The 15535-nt window shown below is 40.5% G+C and overlaps 1 protein-coding gene across 2 annotated transcripts in view; it reads left to right on the plus strand.

Moving 5' to 3' along the window:
• Positions 1-15535, plus strand: part of LOC108893962 (connector enhancer of kinase suppressor of ras 2) — a 28822-nt gene that overhangs the window by 4611 nt on the left and 8676 nt on the right. The window contains exons 2-12 of one of the 2 annotated variants that reach the window (XM_018692474.2): positions 272-435; positions 2707-2909; positions 4166-4253; positions 5119-5160; positions 5256-5375; positions 8349-8408; positions 8584-8652; positions 12076-12222; positions 13720-13853; positions 14951-15153; positions 15346-15435. In XM_018692474.2, coding sequence (XP_018547990.1) covers positions 272-435; positions 2707-2909; positions 4166-4253; positions 5119-5160; positions 5256-5375; positions 8349-8408; positions 8584-8652; positions 12076-12222; positions 13720-13853; positions 14951-15153; positions 15346-15435 — 1320 coding nt within the window. The remainder of the gene's footprint in view (positions 1-271; positions 436-2706; positions 2910-4165; positions 4254-5118; positions 5161-5255; positions 5376-8348; positions 8409-8583; positions 8653-12075; positions 12223-13719; positions 13854-14950; positions 15154-15345; positions 15436-15535) is intronic. The other variant, XM_018692475.2, reaches the window with a different exon arrangement.

A 15535-nucleotide genomic window follows, 5' to 3' on the forward strand; every position in this document is an offset into this window, starting at 1 on the left:
AAAATGCACCTCGGGACTGTTGACGAGGAGGAAGCTGTCAGATTTCTTGTCTGACACAGAGTGTTTCGAACAAAACGCAACCTGTTCTCACACTTTCCAGATTCACAGCACATCTTCTGGCAAGGAAAGCGATGTCAAGCCCTATTAGAACACAAAATGCAAATAGAGGTTTCACAAGAAATCATAAAGTCTGATACCACCGGCAAAACAAAATTTTCACCTTGTCGCACTGTGCTGAAAGTTCTCCTGTCATCCTGTATGGTTCCCTCAGGCCTGGATGACTGCCTGCAGCAGTACATCAAGACCTTCGAGAAGGAGAAAGTAGGGGGGGACCAGCTGCTGCGCATCACCCATCAGGAGCTGGAGGATTTGGGAGTGTCCAGAATTGGCCACCAGGAGCTTATACTGGAGGCTGTGGACTTACTCTGTGCTCTGGTGAGTCCAAGCTTCCCACGCTGTCTTCCCACTACTTTGTACTGTCACTTCAAAGAGTCACGGACCACTGCTGTCGAAGTTTCTATGACACATTTGGTGCCTCCTCATCTTATCAAATACTTAAAAAAATGTTGTGATCAAGTGAGAAAAAAGTTGTTTTTTTAGTCCTGAAAAATCATATTTTAAATATGTAAGGCTTTAACTGATAGTTATGATATCATCATTTAACCATGTCAGTCATTCCAGGAATGATTACATTTGGTTGCTTTACCAAAATAAGTGCAATATATACAAATGTCACTTAGGGCTTTAGACTTCACAGCAGAAAGATTGCTTTAGGCCTCAGTTTTTAAACATCACAGCAAATCTAGCAGAGTTAATAATCTGGCCAAAATATCCTCCACTGGCAAATCTTGGAGCTGTCATTAGCACTGACATGGATTACAGCCTCCTTTTCGTCTCAGAAACACAAGTTTTGTGTGTGTCAGCATGATAGACTGCTGTTCTGCTGATTGGGCTAAAGTGCTGCTGAAATAGTTGGAGCGTAATATTAACCATGCAACATTCACTCCACACGCTGCTGTGGTGACCTATGTGACCTTGTGATCCAAGTCACCTGGTTCGCAACATTAAAAGAGAAGACAACAGCAGTTTAGCCTCTTTTTCTGGAGAGTTTCTTCCTCCAATGTGGAACCCAGCAGTTCTAGCCAGAAGATTGCTACACTATCAATTTAAACAGAAAGATATGTTTTTCTCTCACTGCAGAAAAACAAAATGTCCACTTGTCTTTGAATATGTTCTTCTTTCCAAATGCTTCATTTACAATGCATTAACTCAGAAAATCTGCAGTAGAGTCAGATCCTTTTTTCCTTAAACTTGCAGTAACAGAGGAAAAATCCTTACTCTGGAAACATTTTCTGTCTTTTTCCTTTTTCCTTTTTCCACTATTTTCCACTTATTCACTGGTCCTCCTTTGCAGTTTGGGATCTTTGTTAGTTGATATAGGCATCTGCTGTCACAAAACGTCAAAACTGATATGTCATCTTATTTGGCCTGCAAACACAGATTGTTATTTTGTCAATTAAGTGATTAATCGTTTGGTACATGGGCAGAAAATAGAGGAAAATGCAAGGTGACATCGTCAAATAGCTCATTTTGTGAGAGCAACAGTCCAAACCCCAAAAACACATAAAGCTTACAAATATAAAAGCAGCACATTCTAACACAGAGGAACTGAAACTAGGCAATATTTGGTATTTGATTAATTATCTGATTAATTTCCTGAACAATGAATCAACTCAACATGCATACATGTTCTGCATCTAATCGCCAGCTCCTGCTACAGCTACACTGTCCATTTGAGACAGTAGAGGTAACAACTTACCAGTTAAGGAATTTTCTCCTTCACAGCTGTTAACAGTGCAGTTTAATTGATTTTCTATGTAAAGCTCTCTTTAGTGTATTGTTTGAGTAGTTTCATCCACCTGTAGCACCATGCTGAATCATTTCTTAAGACATTGTAACAGGATTTGAAAAATTCCTTTTTGGATCTTATCTTTATTCAAAAGGACAGTGGAACAATCAGAAAGTAAACATTGTTGATCTTTAATAATACACGGCGTTAAATACCCATTTGCTGCTTTTATACCAGAGTCTATTGTGGTGTTAAAAGCGTGACGCACTCAACTGTCAGACTGAGGGAAAATAAAAGGAGAAGATGGGAAAGGATGAATGAGAAGTAGGAATGAAGGAGAGAGGGTGGAATAGAGATAAAGATGGGTATGTGTTAGCCCAAGAGACACGTAGAGAGACTGGATGGAGATTTAGTGGACTGAGGTCACAGATGCAATCTGAATCTAAAGTCCTCTCATCCTCCATTGCTGCACGGGGGGCCCTGCTTCAGCCCCAAAGCTCCTTACATAACTGGGATTTAGTTTTAAGTCTCTCAGGCACTGCTGTATTAAATATGATTAGTGGCCCTCCTGCCGCGCTCTCTCCTCCCAAGAAACTCTGACGCCCACAGGCCCGCACGTGCAGTTTGCCGTACAGGCTAATGAGTGTTCTGCTGTCCCTAGACATGCAAAGTGACAGCTGGAGGAGAGCGAGACTGGGTGGATGGGTCACTGGTTTTATCCCTCACATGTTCATCATATGAGCAGCATTTTTGGTAGTGCGACAAGGTGGCAAAGCAGTGTTACGAAGCAACTCAGTTCAAAACAAACACTGACAAACTGGTCAAACAAAGTGAATTTACTTTCCCCTCTCTTCTAGAATTACGGGCTGGAGACTGAGAATCTGAAGACTCTTTCTCATAAGCTCAACGCATCTGCCAAGAACCTGCAGAACTTCATCACAGGCAGGAGGCGCAGCGGGCATTACGATGGGCGAGCCACTCGCAAGCTGCCCAATGACTTTCTTACCTCTGTGGTGGACCTGATCGCTGCAGCCAAAAGCCTTCTGGCATGGTTGGACAGGTGAGATTTGCAAAAAGGCGCGCCTGTAATACATTTAAACACGTTAAAAGGCATGTCTAAACACTTAATACACATAAATACACACATAAATACAGTACATGTTCATGTACATTCATGCAAACACAGAGTTTTCCCTTCAGTTTTTATAGCAGCACTGATTTTGATTAATTTTGTCTCAGATTTTGCAACTCGTTTATTGAAAACTTGGTCCTTTGGCATTTTTCAGCCCAGAAGTCAATCTTACATTCATATTTAATTTAAATATATTAACTCTTGGTTGGATTGGATACAAAGGCCTATTTGAATCTTCTCTTTACATTTTATGCTGGTTGGAAAAAAATGTAATGCAGCAGATTAAATATAGAAAAACTGGCTTCAAAATGGACGAGGCAATCTTGTTTATCTGGCATGATGCGTTGGTTGTTGTAGTGTTTTGTGGAGACTCCAAATCTTATCACATATGGACCAGTTTTGTTTTTTATGTTATGTCCATGACCAATCAGCTGACAAGAAAAGATGAGTAAAGGCCTTATATAAGTAGGTTTTGACAGGATGGCCAAAAAGGCACTGAGCAAGTCTATTTATATGTTGCTTTATCCCCTTGCTTCTCTGTGGGATTGTGCCAGTGTGTGTGTTTGCGTCTGTTTGAGTCTGTGTGTTTGATGAATTTGCAAGTTCAAAGCAGACAACATTCAACAGAAATAACAAAGTGATTTCTTTTGATTTCTTTTCCCTCATAGGCAGCCATATTCTACATCATCCATTCTAATTAAACTTCAGTGACTGTGTTTCATTATTGTTTGAAAATGCATAATTGTGTTGACTAAATGACACTTTACAGTTTAAATATGGTCGGTTTGTGCTCTGGAGTACAGAGGAAAAATATGGATTTTTAAAGATGGAAATTAAAGTGAAAATTTGTCTTAGTGTTATATTTGAAATTCATACCCAGAGTATTGAGGGAAACACTTAACATCTTTATTCTGTGCCAGCTATTGTTGGCCTTTCTCATATTTGATGACCAAATATTCCGTTTTTATATACTGTATATATATTACTCACTTAATGTTGCATTAGTCTCTAAAATCTGACTTAATGTCCTGTAGAAACTCTATGACATGGAAGAATCCCAATGTGTGTGTGTGTACAGATGGACATGATTGTGTGTTTGGAAATGTTCCCACAGATTTACCAATGATTTATTCTCAAACCAAGAATGATCTAATGGTTCATTCCAGGTGCTCCTTCTTTTTCAGGTCTCCATTTGCTGCAGTGGCAGATTACTCTGTGACCAGAAACAATGTGATCCAGTTGTGTCTTGAGCTCACGACAATTGTACAACAGGTAAATAAATTGTAAAATATAGTCTATCTATAATAAAGTATACAGCTCAAGTCCTTTTTATCTCAATTAAATTTTAGATCAAAATACCTCCATAGGGCAAGAATAACCTCTTTTCCCACATGACAGTATTATGTCTCAGTTGAAAAGTAGGCTCGTGCACAAGTGTCCAAAAATGTGTTTATATATGTTTAATAATTTTAGAAATATTTGTACATGATACTTAGATTGTATACTGCATGTGCCTATGTTCAGATGATGTGTTATGCTTGATAGAGAAAGAAACTGAAGCAACATTTTACTTAAGTTCTTATATAAACATCCAGTCTACAGCCTGTATGTCCACATCATAACACAGCTCTTATTTTTCCCATATACATTTTCTAACAGGAGTGTTAAAGTTTGACTTGTTTTCCTGCAGTCAGATAGGCTGTCTCACAAAACATCAACTCATTCAGCTGCAGCTGAAAAATGACAATCTGCACAACCCTGAAAGATCAGTAAATAATGAGAAAAATTACAGTTAACATCTTCTGGCATGGTCACTTTGGAGGATAATGTTTATATGGAGTTAAGAGTTTAAGTGGGAAAAATTAAATGTGGGTGTGAAAGAGGGCGAAAAGGAAAGCGTTGAAGGCCGAGAGAGGAAGACTGGCAGAGAAAGAGAGAGAGAGAGAGGGAGAGAGAGATGCCTCCGCATTGGTGATTCATTTGTTTTGTGTTTGTGCATGCCTGTGTGGGAGTGTTGGGGGTTATAGGTGCCAAGCAGCTCGGTTTTTGCTTATATCCACCTACAGCAGAAATGCCAATAATAACTCCATTTTGACACATTCTCTTGAGGTAACAGTGCTCTCTGAATGTTTCCCAGGACTGCTCTGTGTATGAAACAGAAAACAAAATCCTGCATGTGGTGAGTTGCTGACTTTATTCTACTGTCTCTGATGACTATGAGGCTATATTGCGCACACTTGAAGGTTCTAATCATCCCTAATATGTCATCCCCAGTGTAAAACTCTGTCTGGAGTGTGCGACCACATTATCTCTCTGTCCTCGGATCCCATGGTGTCCCAGGCTGCACATTTGGAGGTTGTGCAGCTAGCCAACATAAAATCCACTGAAGGACTGGTAAGACTGTCCCTCAGTCAGACTTAAAGAACCACGCTCATGTTTCTCATTGGTCATCCTACCCAGTATGTCATGAGAGGATGCTCTGTGTGTTTCTGTGGTGTTACTGAGGCTCAGTAGCTCTGTTTTCTGTATATACAGATATCATTCACATGTGAAGTAATTATTTGGCTTTGGTTGAAAGATGAAGGAACTTGCTGCAGCTCTGAGATTGTGCAGTTAGTTGGTGTTACTGATGCATCTAAACCTGCAAAAAATATGTCAGAAAAGGAGAAAATGAGCAAAGTTAGGTAACTTTTTAAATTACAGGCTGCTTGTACCAGCTAGCTCTTCTTACTAAGTAATGTTATCTGACTTCATGTTAACACTTATCATAACTGCTGCCCAGTTCCAGTTCAACACCACAGCTTCCATGATAAAGATGTGTGCTGTTATTATAGCTACTGAGAAATTTCACTATAACTATCACAATTACCGTAGTTTCTTTGATATATGCTGCAGATTCCATCCACACACAGAGACAGACAGCCAACAATCATTCACACTCACATTAACACCTACCTACAGAACTGGGGTTTGAACCAGAACCTTGTGGCAAACCACTGCACCACCATGCCATCCCATTTTGGCAAGACTCAGTAAATGTAAACACATTTCTCTTTAATAACCTTTTGATGGCCTGTAAAGTGTAGTGTGCAGAGATTATTTGAAATATACTGCTAATTGCCATATAAAGAAAAAGAAAATAGCTACTATGGCCTGCAAATTGTAGTTAGTTTGTATATAAGAAATTTACAATAAGAGATACATGCTACAAAATTGTATTGCAAATCCCCCCCTATGGCCTTGCAGTAAATGTGTTACTTAGCAGCCTGTGAATTAAAAGGTCACCCAAATTTAGCTGTGGCAATGATAAAGACAGACATTTTGAGATATGATAGATCTATGTTGTTGAACATCCAGTCACAAAACATGTAGTAAAACATGCTGCTGTTCACTTTTAATTACTTAACAACATCACACTGCACAGACTGCACTCTCTCATGGTAAACACAACAATCTATAAGAAGCATACAAGCCCACTACACTAGGTGGTATATGCACATGAATAGGCTTTCAATATCATTTTCATTATACTTGAATATGGTTTATTAAACTTTAAATATCAAAGATGTTAAATTGTTTTCCAGGTTTGATGAAATGAACGCAGGAAAAAGCAAAAAGTAAAGTACAAAACTACTAATAACACTGGTTGATGGTGAAACCTACTAATTACAGAAATCACAGCAGCATGACTCTTGACAGCATATTGGCTTCTGTTTGATTCAGATATGGCATGTGCAAATTATATTGCAGCATGTATCTCACTCACTGCAAAAATAGTTAATTCAGTTGCTCAATCACTAATACTAACTTTATTTGATTTGTTTATTCTTCTGATTTGTTAAGTGCTTTTAGAAATATTACAGCTGTTTCCTTTTCTCTCCTCCAAGATTCAAACAACACACCTATATAGGTTGTCTGGAGACAGAGAAAGGTCCAAGTACACAAAGGTCTGAAATGGTCAAAGGGTCAGTTGACCCAAATTACAAAGAAACTTGCCTGTAGTGCCACCACGCCATGCAGATAGTTTTGGTTTTATTGCAGAGGTTTTGAGTAGTTTTTATCTGAGATCCCCAGCACAGTGCAGGTGAACTGAAGTGTATTCGAGGTGCTCACAGCACTGAAAAAATGCATTTGAAAAATCTGAAACATCTCTTTCCAGAGACAGTGCCCCTGTTATTTTCATCTGGCTATCCAGACTATCCAGTATGTTGTGTCTGGAATCACAAGTGACTGTTGATTTTTTAAACCTGCACTTTAAACATCAGTTGTGATATTATTTCACATTTCAAAAATAGTAAGAATATTGCGGTAAAGCTGCTGCTGCTGTCTAGTATTGCATGGAGGTCACTGTAGCTGTCCCAAAACTGGGTTTTGCTGAGCTGGTGGGCATATGAGTCAGCTGGTAAAAAGCAACATGAAAAATGCGAGTTGTGCATGTTAACATGAGCAAACAGTTAAAATGTGTAAATTACAATTCATCAACTGTCAGTGTATGCACTTTATTTTGGGATAAACTGTAGATGCTGTGTTAAGTAGAAGAGAAGATGCATATTTTTGCCGCCACTCTCTATCCATCAGCACTTTGTTGGACTCCATCTTCCCACTGACCTACACTCAGGCACGAGCTCCCTGCTTGGGGCCACAATAAGAGCCCCACCCCCACACAAAAGCTAGCAGGGGGGCATGGAAGTTCTCTCATCCGTTCAGTGCAACCTGAACACAACAGTGGGCCAAGTGGCCTAAAAATAAACCTCTTACACTCATCTTGAAGACTGGCATGCTGCTTTGGTGTATCTGTGTGATTGTGTGAGTATATGTGTACTCATGCACAATTGTGTGTGAATGTGTGTCTGGGTGTGTGTTTGTATGTTTGTGTGTTTGTGGTGCACTTTAGACCCCTTTTAGTGGAAGCTTTGAATTTTAGCCTTTTTCCTTTTTTTGCAACAGACACACAGTATTTGCAGATAAATAATCCTCCATGTTTGATTCAATCTGCTTGGTTCAGCATTTGAGTGGGACTCACTTCATGACATAAAGTCTGTGCTGACAAGGTACATAAAAACTACACCTCTATGATATTTAAGGACCTCCCTGTACTTATTTAAACATTTTCTCTGATTATCTCAATATAAACACTCACATATTTCACTGCTGCTAAAAATAATCAAGATGAATCCAGATTCATACTCATTTTGCACAACAAGCAGATTGAAACAAATGCTAAGATTTGCAGAAATGTTACGACCCTGCTTCTGTTCTGCAAACGGCTGTGTTGCTGAGCTGAGATGCAATGCTTTTAATGGGCCTTGTGTTTGAGTTTGCTTTAAAATGTAAATGTAAATTTATATTCCTGCTGGCTTCCCACAGGGCATGTATATCAAATCAACATATGATGGGTTGCATGTAATCACCGGGACGACAGAAGGAGTAAGTACAATCCTCTTTTACATTCACGCATGTAGATCTTTGCCTCACTGCTCATTTGCTTGTGGTGTAATATGGAGAGTTAGGTGTTTCATTTATGGTCGTATCACAGTAATCTCTGTCATGGCAGTGAAATGGAGCAGCACTTAATGACTCTGCCTCTCTGTCTATGTAATAGTCCCTGGCTGACCGCTGTAAGAAAATCCATGCTGGAGATGAAGTCATTCAGGTTAATCATCAGACAGTGGTAAGACCATATTTTTTCTCTCTGGCTTATTTCATGTGTTTTACATGAATTAGCATATGATTTCATGTTTCATTTGTCTTTTTCACTCGCATATTTTCAGGTTAATTCTGAATGTGTCTGTTTGATTCATACATGTTGGTTTTGCACACAAAGACATACCTGCCTCAGACTGTGCATATGCTGTGCATGTGTATGCAGCTCCCATCTACACATTCACATCTGTGCTGCAGTACATCCACAGTGAGTCACTGCAGCTCCACTGCACCTGTTGTTGTCTAAGTGGCTAGCTGTAGTGTCTCTTGTAGTTTTTGAGGATGTGGATGTGTTACTCTGACTGGATGAATATGGTACTTTGCCCATCACAGCGTCTGTCAGATGGTCAGTCATTTATCTCATGTTCGCAAGAGCACTTCAGTTGATCAGGGGTATCTGTTTAGGGCCCTTAAACTGTAGATAAAAATCACAGCTTTCAGTGTGATTTCTTTGGCTAGCATTCTAGTTCCTAGACACTCATGGTACACCCACAGAGGTGTTTTTACTTACTAATTAAACCTCTTCTCACAACTCCAATCTTAGAATCTTTGTCCTCCTTTTATGTTGTGTTTTAGGGGCATTTTTATTCCTTCATTGGGGATACACAGTAGAGGGATAACAGGACACAAGAGAAAGAGGGATGTGGAACAACATGCAACAAAGGTCTATGGTTTGGCTTGAACCAGGGACTTTGCTGTTCATGGTCGATGCCTTAAGCCTCTTAACCACTGGAGCACCCCACATTTGTCCCTCTTATTTCAATATGAGGGTCTGGAGACCTTGTATTACTCTCAACATAGCTACTTTAACTGGAGCAAAGTCCTAATCATCCAAAATAATCTGGTTTTGAGACAAAACTGCACAAAGGTGCACATGGCATTGTACAAATTCAGTGAAAATGAAAGCAAAAACATCCTGCGGTGCACAATTTAAATTTAGAAACCTTTGTCTAAAATAATTGCTACTTGTGTGTGGAAACAGCTAGACATATGATAATTACACAGATCAAGTCAGGTTCATTTCAGTCAGTCATCTCACCCACTGAATGCAGCCATTTTTTGAAGAGAATAAGCGCAAAAACAGACTTTTCAAGCCTCTGTCTTCTCACTGTAATGTGTCGTTTGAAGGCTGGCAAAAGTGAGAATAGGGAGGTGTCTTTGCACACTTCTTATGAGACCTTTTTCACAGCAGACATTTTGATTTGTCATAGGAGGAAAAGTACAGGTGTAATTCATAACATTAATGATGGCTCAATAGGTCTGGCATGCACAATACAAGGATCCTGGAAATTGAAACGCCTAAATAGAGCAGAGGCATTTTATTATATTATTATGTTATTAATTACACCTGTACTTTTCCTCAAAACATTTAGGTCTTATTTACAGTTTGAATGACAGCAGCTTTTTTTTTTTTTTTTTTGGAAATTCCAGCTTGATTGACATCTGTTGGCACATGTCTTGTATCATCTGATGTTAGTACAAAACAGCAAAATACATTTGTTTTATACTAGCTGAAAAAACAGTCTAAATGTTGTATTTACTGTATAGTATTAGTATGTGTTATGGAACTGAGACACAATTGTTCACAGGTGGATGCTGGAGGGGTTGTAGGTTATGGAAAGATGTCCTGCTGTTGCTGTAGCTGAAATGAGCAGCAGCTGAGTGAGTCTGACAGCTTAAGTAGGTGATGTCAAGCTGTAAACTCAGTTGACATCTCTGCTGATCCAAAGCTGCACTGTCACTCATAATGGCTGCCATAACCAGCTTAAATATAGTTAATGCATTTAATGTAGTGTGACCCATAGTTAAGAAGAAATTCTTGATGGTTGATTGTTCATGAATATCCCATTGGGGGGGAGCATTAGCCAAAGAGGAGAAACAAGGTGGTTGACTGCACTGAACACTAGATGTGTGGCTCAGGATTTCTTGCACCATCTCTTCTTGCAAGAAGATAACAAACCAGTGGAACCTTCAGGCTTGAGAGACAGTAGAACAAAAAATACCACCAAGGAAAGAAAAGATGTTTGAAACATACCAGGGATTTATAATTAGGGCAACTGGGAAAAGTCCAGCAGTAAGAAACAGACTAGTATTAACTGGATTTGAGCATCTTTTTCCAGACATAAGAATGTCTGCTGTGGCAAAGGAGTTACACTGACCAAAGGAAATGAATGAAGGAAAACACTGTGTGAGGCAAAAGCTTTGAAAATGTTATAACATGTATTACAAGCTAAAGAAATAGAAAATTATCTGAGCACAAGGCTGGAAGGCTGTAAACAATAAAGACAGTGTGTCAGAAATAAATAACTCCAGGCAGCAACGATAGATTGAATTTCTGCCGCAGGAATGGTCAATAAATGGGGATGGCTTCAAACACATAAAAATGTTTGATGCAGGACAGTAAATTTTAACACTGGAGAATGTTACCAGAGTCTGTGGAGGGAGATGAAACAAAAAGAAAAAACAGTGACATGAGGTTTTATAAGAAACACCTTAAAGCAGAAGATTTCAGGTGGCAGAGCAGTAGATAGTTTGGAAAAAAGACTAATAATTAGGGGTTTAACTGCTTTAAATAAACATGTTCTGGCTTGACATGGCAAAAAGAATCTTTTTATCATTGAATAAAGCAGTTTAGGGATTTTAAAAATGTCTGTTTCAGCCTGTCTGTCTCTTTAATGTACATCCTGTGTGAAGAATTTCTGTGAAGTGGCTGTCAAGGTGAAAAATTACATAGAAAGGTACAAAGTGATTGGTAGGTCAGAGCCTGAAAATGCCTTGTTTCCCAGGCTGCATGGGGTACATGAAGATGTACTGAAATTCAGTAGAGTCAGCCGAGCAAGAGAGAGATATTTCCTCCCCAAACTGGACCTGGCATATTTGGTTCAGCAGCAGACCGTGTTTCTCTGGGCGGGATGTTTTTTGTGCCAAATGTCATCAAAACTGGGTTAAAGACTATTTACAAGGCATGCCGCTGTTCACAACACAAACACATCGGAGCTTACCGCATGGTGACAGCGCCCGCAGATTGATGTAACGTGAGGTATACAAGACGCCCTTTGGCATCCAGCTTTGCATTTAACATCCTCATCAACACGAGCCTCAGAGGCTGCGGGATGTGCTGCAGTTCCTAACCATCAGGATCCACATGTATTATTAAAATAACGACCACAACAGCACCTTGAATAAAATGCATAAAGTGGGTCAGGCGTAATGAAAAGTCATCCGAATCATGTATGAGAGGAAACTATGTGAAAAACAAACACCCTAAATGTAGGTTGAATCCATGTACTGGACACTAAATGGAAGTTGATATTGAAATATCAGCGTATTATTTCTGTTGTCAGAGTTTGTGTGTTGAGGAAATGCCTTTCACGCCATTGCTGTTTGTTAGGTGGGCTGGCAGTTGAAGAACTTAGTGAACTTATTGCGGGGGGACCCTGCAGGTGTCACCCTGACGCTGAAGAAACGCCCACAGAGCACGCTCACCTCAACCCCTGCTCTGCTCAAAAACATGAGATGGAAACCGTTGGCTCTGCAGGTACGATGCCTGCTTTCATGCCTCATAGATACGCTGGTCCATGCCTGTTTCTGTGTGAATATGAACTCTGTGTTATAAGTGTATATATTTGTGCTTGTGTCACCACACATGTTAAAAATAAGACTTCACAGACTCCTGACACTAGACACCAAAATCCTGGGTCATTCTATAAATGGCTGAGACAGAAAATAAACAGAAGAGTGCAAAGTGAAAATGGGCTTTCAGAATAGCATGCAATCTAAAACAAGAGCCCTGAAACTAACATTTGTGTTGTAAAACTCATAATGTCCATTTTCATAGAGATAATTTTGGGCTGTGAGCCATTATACCATAGCTTTGCGATTCGAACTGTATTGTACAGGTATTTCTTTTATTGCATCCACCTCTTTATTGTAACAAAAGTTGTTACTAATTGGCTTAAGGTTCCAGCACCATCCATTCACAAGTTGATACTTCAGCTCTAAGTGGCATCTGCTGTCCTACTTTGGCCAAACCAATTACATTATTAGGACCGTGCGCCTGAGCCAGAATGGGTGGAAATGAGAGGGATGTGTTGTATTAAACCAGCCCAGCCTTTCTTTGAGTCCCAGGCCAGAGAAAATGTTTTCTCCCCCCTGAGGCCCTGAAGCGCAGTACCGCTCAGCCTCCTCCCCCTTCACATCCTCACATTCATCTTCTCCACCTAAATCGAATTTGCTCTATTGCCAGCAGTTTTAAGGACAGAAAAGGGGGGAAAAAAGAACATAGAAAAGGTAAGCTGTTAAGTTATTGAAGAAAACATTGTGCAGTTGAGGCCCTGTAGTAACTCTGACATGCATAATGGTTTTATGATGGAGCAAATTTCTCAGTAATACATCTCTGATATTAGTCAGCTGCGAGTTATGCAACGCAGTGACAAATTAGTATTTTATAGCTGAATAAATTTTAAAGGTCCATGTTTTGTCACTTCAAAACAGGCATCTTGCAATTGGATTACATCTCTCTGACTATTCAAATTAAGTTGATGATTTTTCAGCCCCCTATGTTGATATCATGAATGTGACAAGAAGGTGATTAAAATGACTTTACATACACATTTTGTTAAAAAAGATATGAAAAATGAACAAGGACCAATCTATGTCCATGTACTGTGTTTAACAGACTATATAGGCTATGACCAGATTTTCCTTGACCTGAATGAGAGGGACGACTAGTCTGCACACCAACCTGTCTTCCTGTGTGCACCAGTTAGAACTGGAACATTGGAAACATACAGTACACTGCTCATTTCACGGTTGAGATGCTCAGCAGCACAGTCCAAACCGAAAGAACTGCCCCTGACTGACTGACTAACTGACTGAACTGCTGTGAACTCCAAATTTTCAATGTGTCAATCCTTGTCACTGTCCCTCTCACTCTATCTCTCTGTCTGTCTGTCTCTCTCTCTCTCTCATTTGCACATGCTCACACATCAACACACACACACACACACACACACACACAATCACTCAAACACAGCCAATCTTCCCTCAGAGCCCCGGCAGCAGTGTCGCCACGCCCACCAGCACTTTAAGCACTCCATCCAGGAGGAATAGCTGTGCCCTGCAGGACCTCTACATACCCCCCCCTCCAGCAGAGCCATACACCCCCAGGTGAACACACACTCACACATAAAACTTATAAAAGTTCACACATAGTGCTTACTTTACCAGATGTTAAAGGTACTCTGTGGAGTCTCTGATGACTAGCAGCACAATGGAACAACGTGTTTTACAAGTGGGTCCCCATTTTATTTGCACAAGGACACACATGCACATGAGCAAGCACACGGGCAATTCTCGTTATTCCACTGATTGACAGGTGGTGGTGGTAACTCGCAAGGAACTGTGACATTGCACTCACAAAGGCAGTGAAGAAGACAGATACTGCAGTGCACAAACATGTAAACTATGCTATAAATTTTAAATATTTTGAAAATTGTCTTTACAGGTGTTTTATGCTGGACGAAGACCCGTCTGTACTCTGCCTCTGATTGGCTTACCCCTGATGATTTTTTACCCTAAGCCCACCAATCATCATTCTTCATGCTTAAACATAACCAACCCAACCAATGGAGGCAAAAAGTACCAGTCATTCAGAGGCAGGGTAGGGATAGGTCTTTATCCACAAGGATGCCAAAAAAAAAGGTGTATAATGGTACAGCCTATACCCATGCAATGTTATTTTTTTCACTGACTGCAAAGTAAGGGACTGAGCTAAAACCTAAGAAAGGGACTAAAACTTTTGCACTAGGTGACATGCTTCTTCACGATTAATACATCCATACCACATACACCATCCTACTGCAAAAACACTCACCAGAGCACCAAATGTGTATTCATTTGCGGCAGAAAATTGTTCCCAACAAATGCTCTATTTCCTCTTGTTTGAGTATTGCTTGCTAAATACTAAAGTGCCCCACTGATCAATCTCTTTTTAAAATAAAGGAATGAATGGACCTGGGGCTGAGAGCCACAGACAGGCTGGAGAAGTGAGAAGGCATTGAGAGATAGACTAACACATTGTAGGTTTTGGTCATTTCATGGGATTTGTTGACAACAAATGGCTGTTTTTTTTATTTTCAGTTTATGTGCTGAAGATGTTAAGGTTTCACCCCACAGTACATTCTAATGGTGACCTTTTCTCTTTTCTCATATCAGTGCAGATCCTCACTGACATTAAAATTACTCCCTATTTTCCGTTACGACAGAGATGACAAGGGAAATCTGCCCGGTGACGACCCTCAGTCGGACGTCCATGTCGCAGAGGGCTCTGAGTCACCAAACTCCTACCTGGACCAGGAGTGTCGGCGACGATTTCCTCTAGTGGAGGAGGATGCTATACTCTACTGTTACGAGTACGACCAGAACCAAGATGTGTCATCAGTCCGCCGGGGGAGTACACCCACCTATGGTAAGACCTTGCTCCCCCCCCCCACCACCACTCTGAGGACTCCTCGCTGTAATCGTGAGCGAAAAGAGCTCGAAGCCCTGCGTGTGTGACGTCTGTGTGTTTTGGAGATGTTTTTGAGACGTCTACAGCTGTTTGATGTGTGTGCGTGCCTGTGTGGGCAGCTGTGTGATATTGACATTCTCTGTGCTCCAGGCAGGCTCAGGCCCATCTCAATGCCAGTGGAATACAACTGGGTGGGAGACAACGAAGACCTGGCCAAGCTGAAGAGAGAGAGCCGGAGAGGTGAGTGGGAGGCAGTGGGAGAGAAAGAGAGAGAGGAAAAGAAAGGGAGGCACAGAAAGAAGGAGGACAGAGAGGGACAGAGGGAACTGAGGTGAGTGGG

Source organism: Lates calcarifer, linkage group LG20 (genome assembly GCF_001640805.2).
Source record: "Lates calcarifer isolate ASB-BC8 linkage group LG20, TLL_Latcal_v3, whole genome shotgun sequence".
Taxonomy (NCBI): domain Eukaryota; kingdom Metazoa; phylum Chordata; class Actinopteri; family Centropomidae; genus Lates; species Lates calcarifer.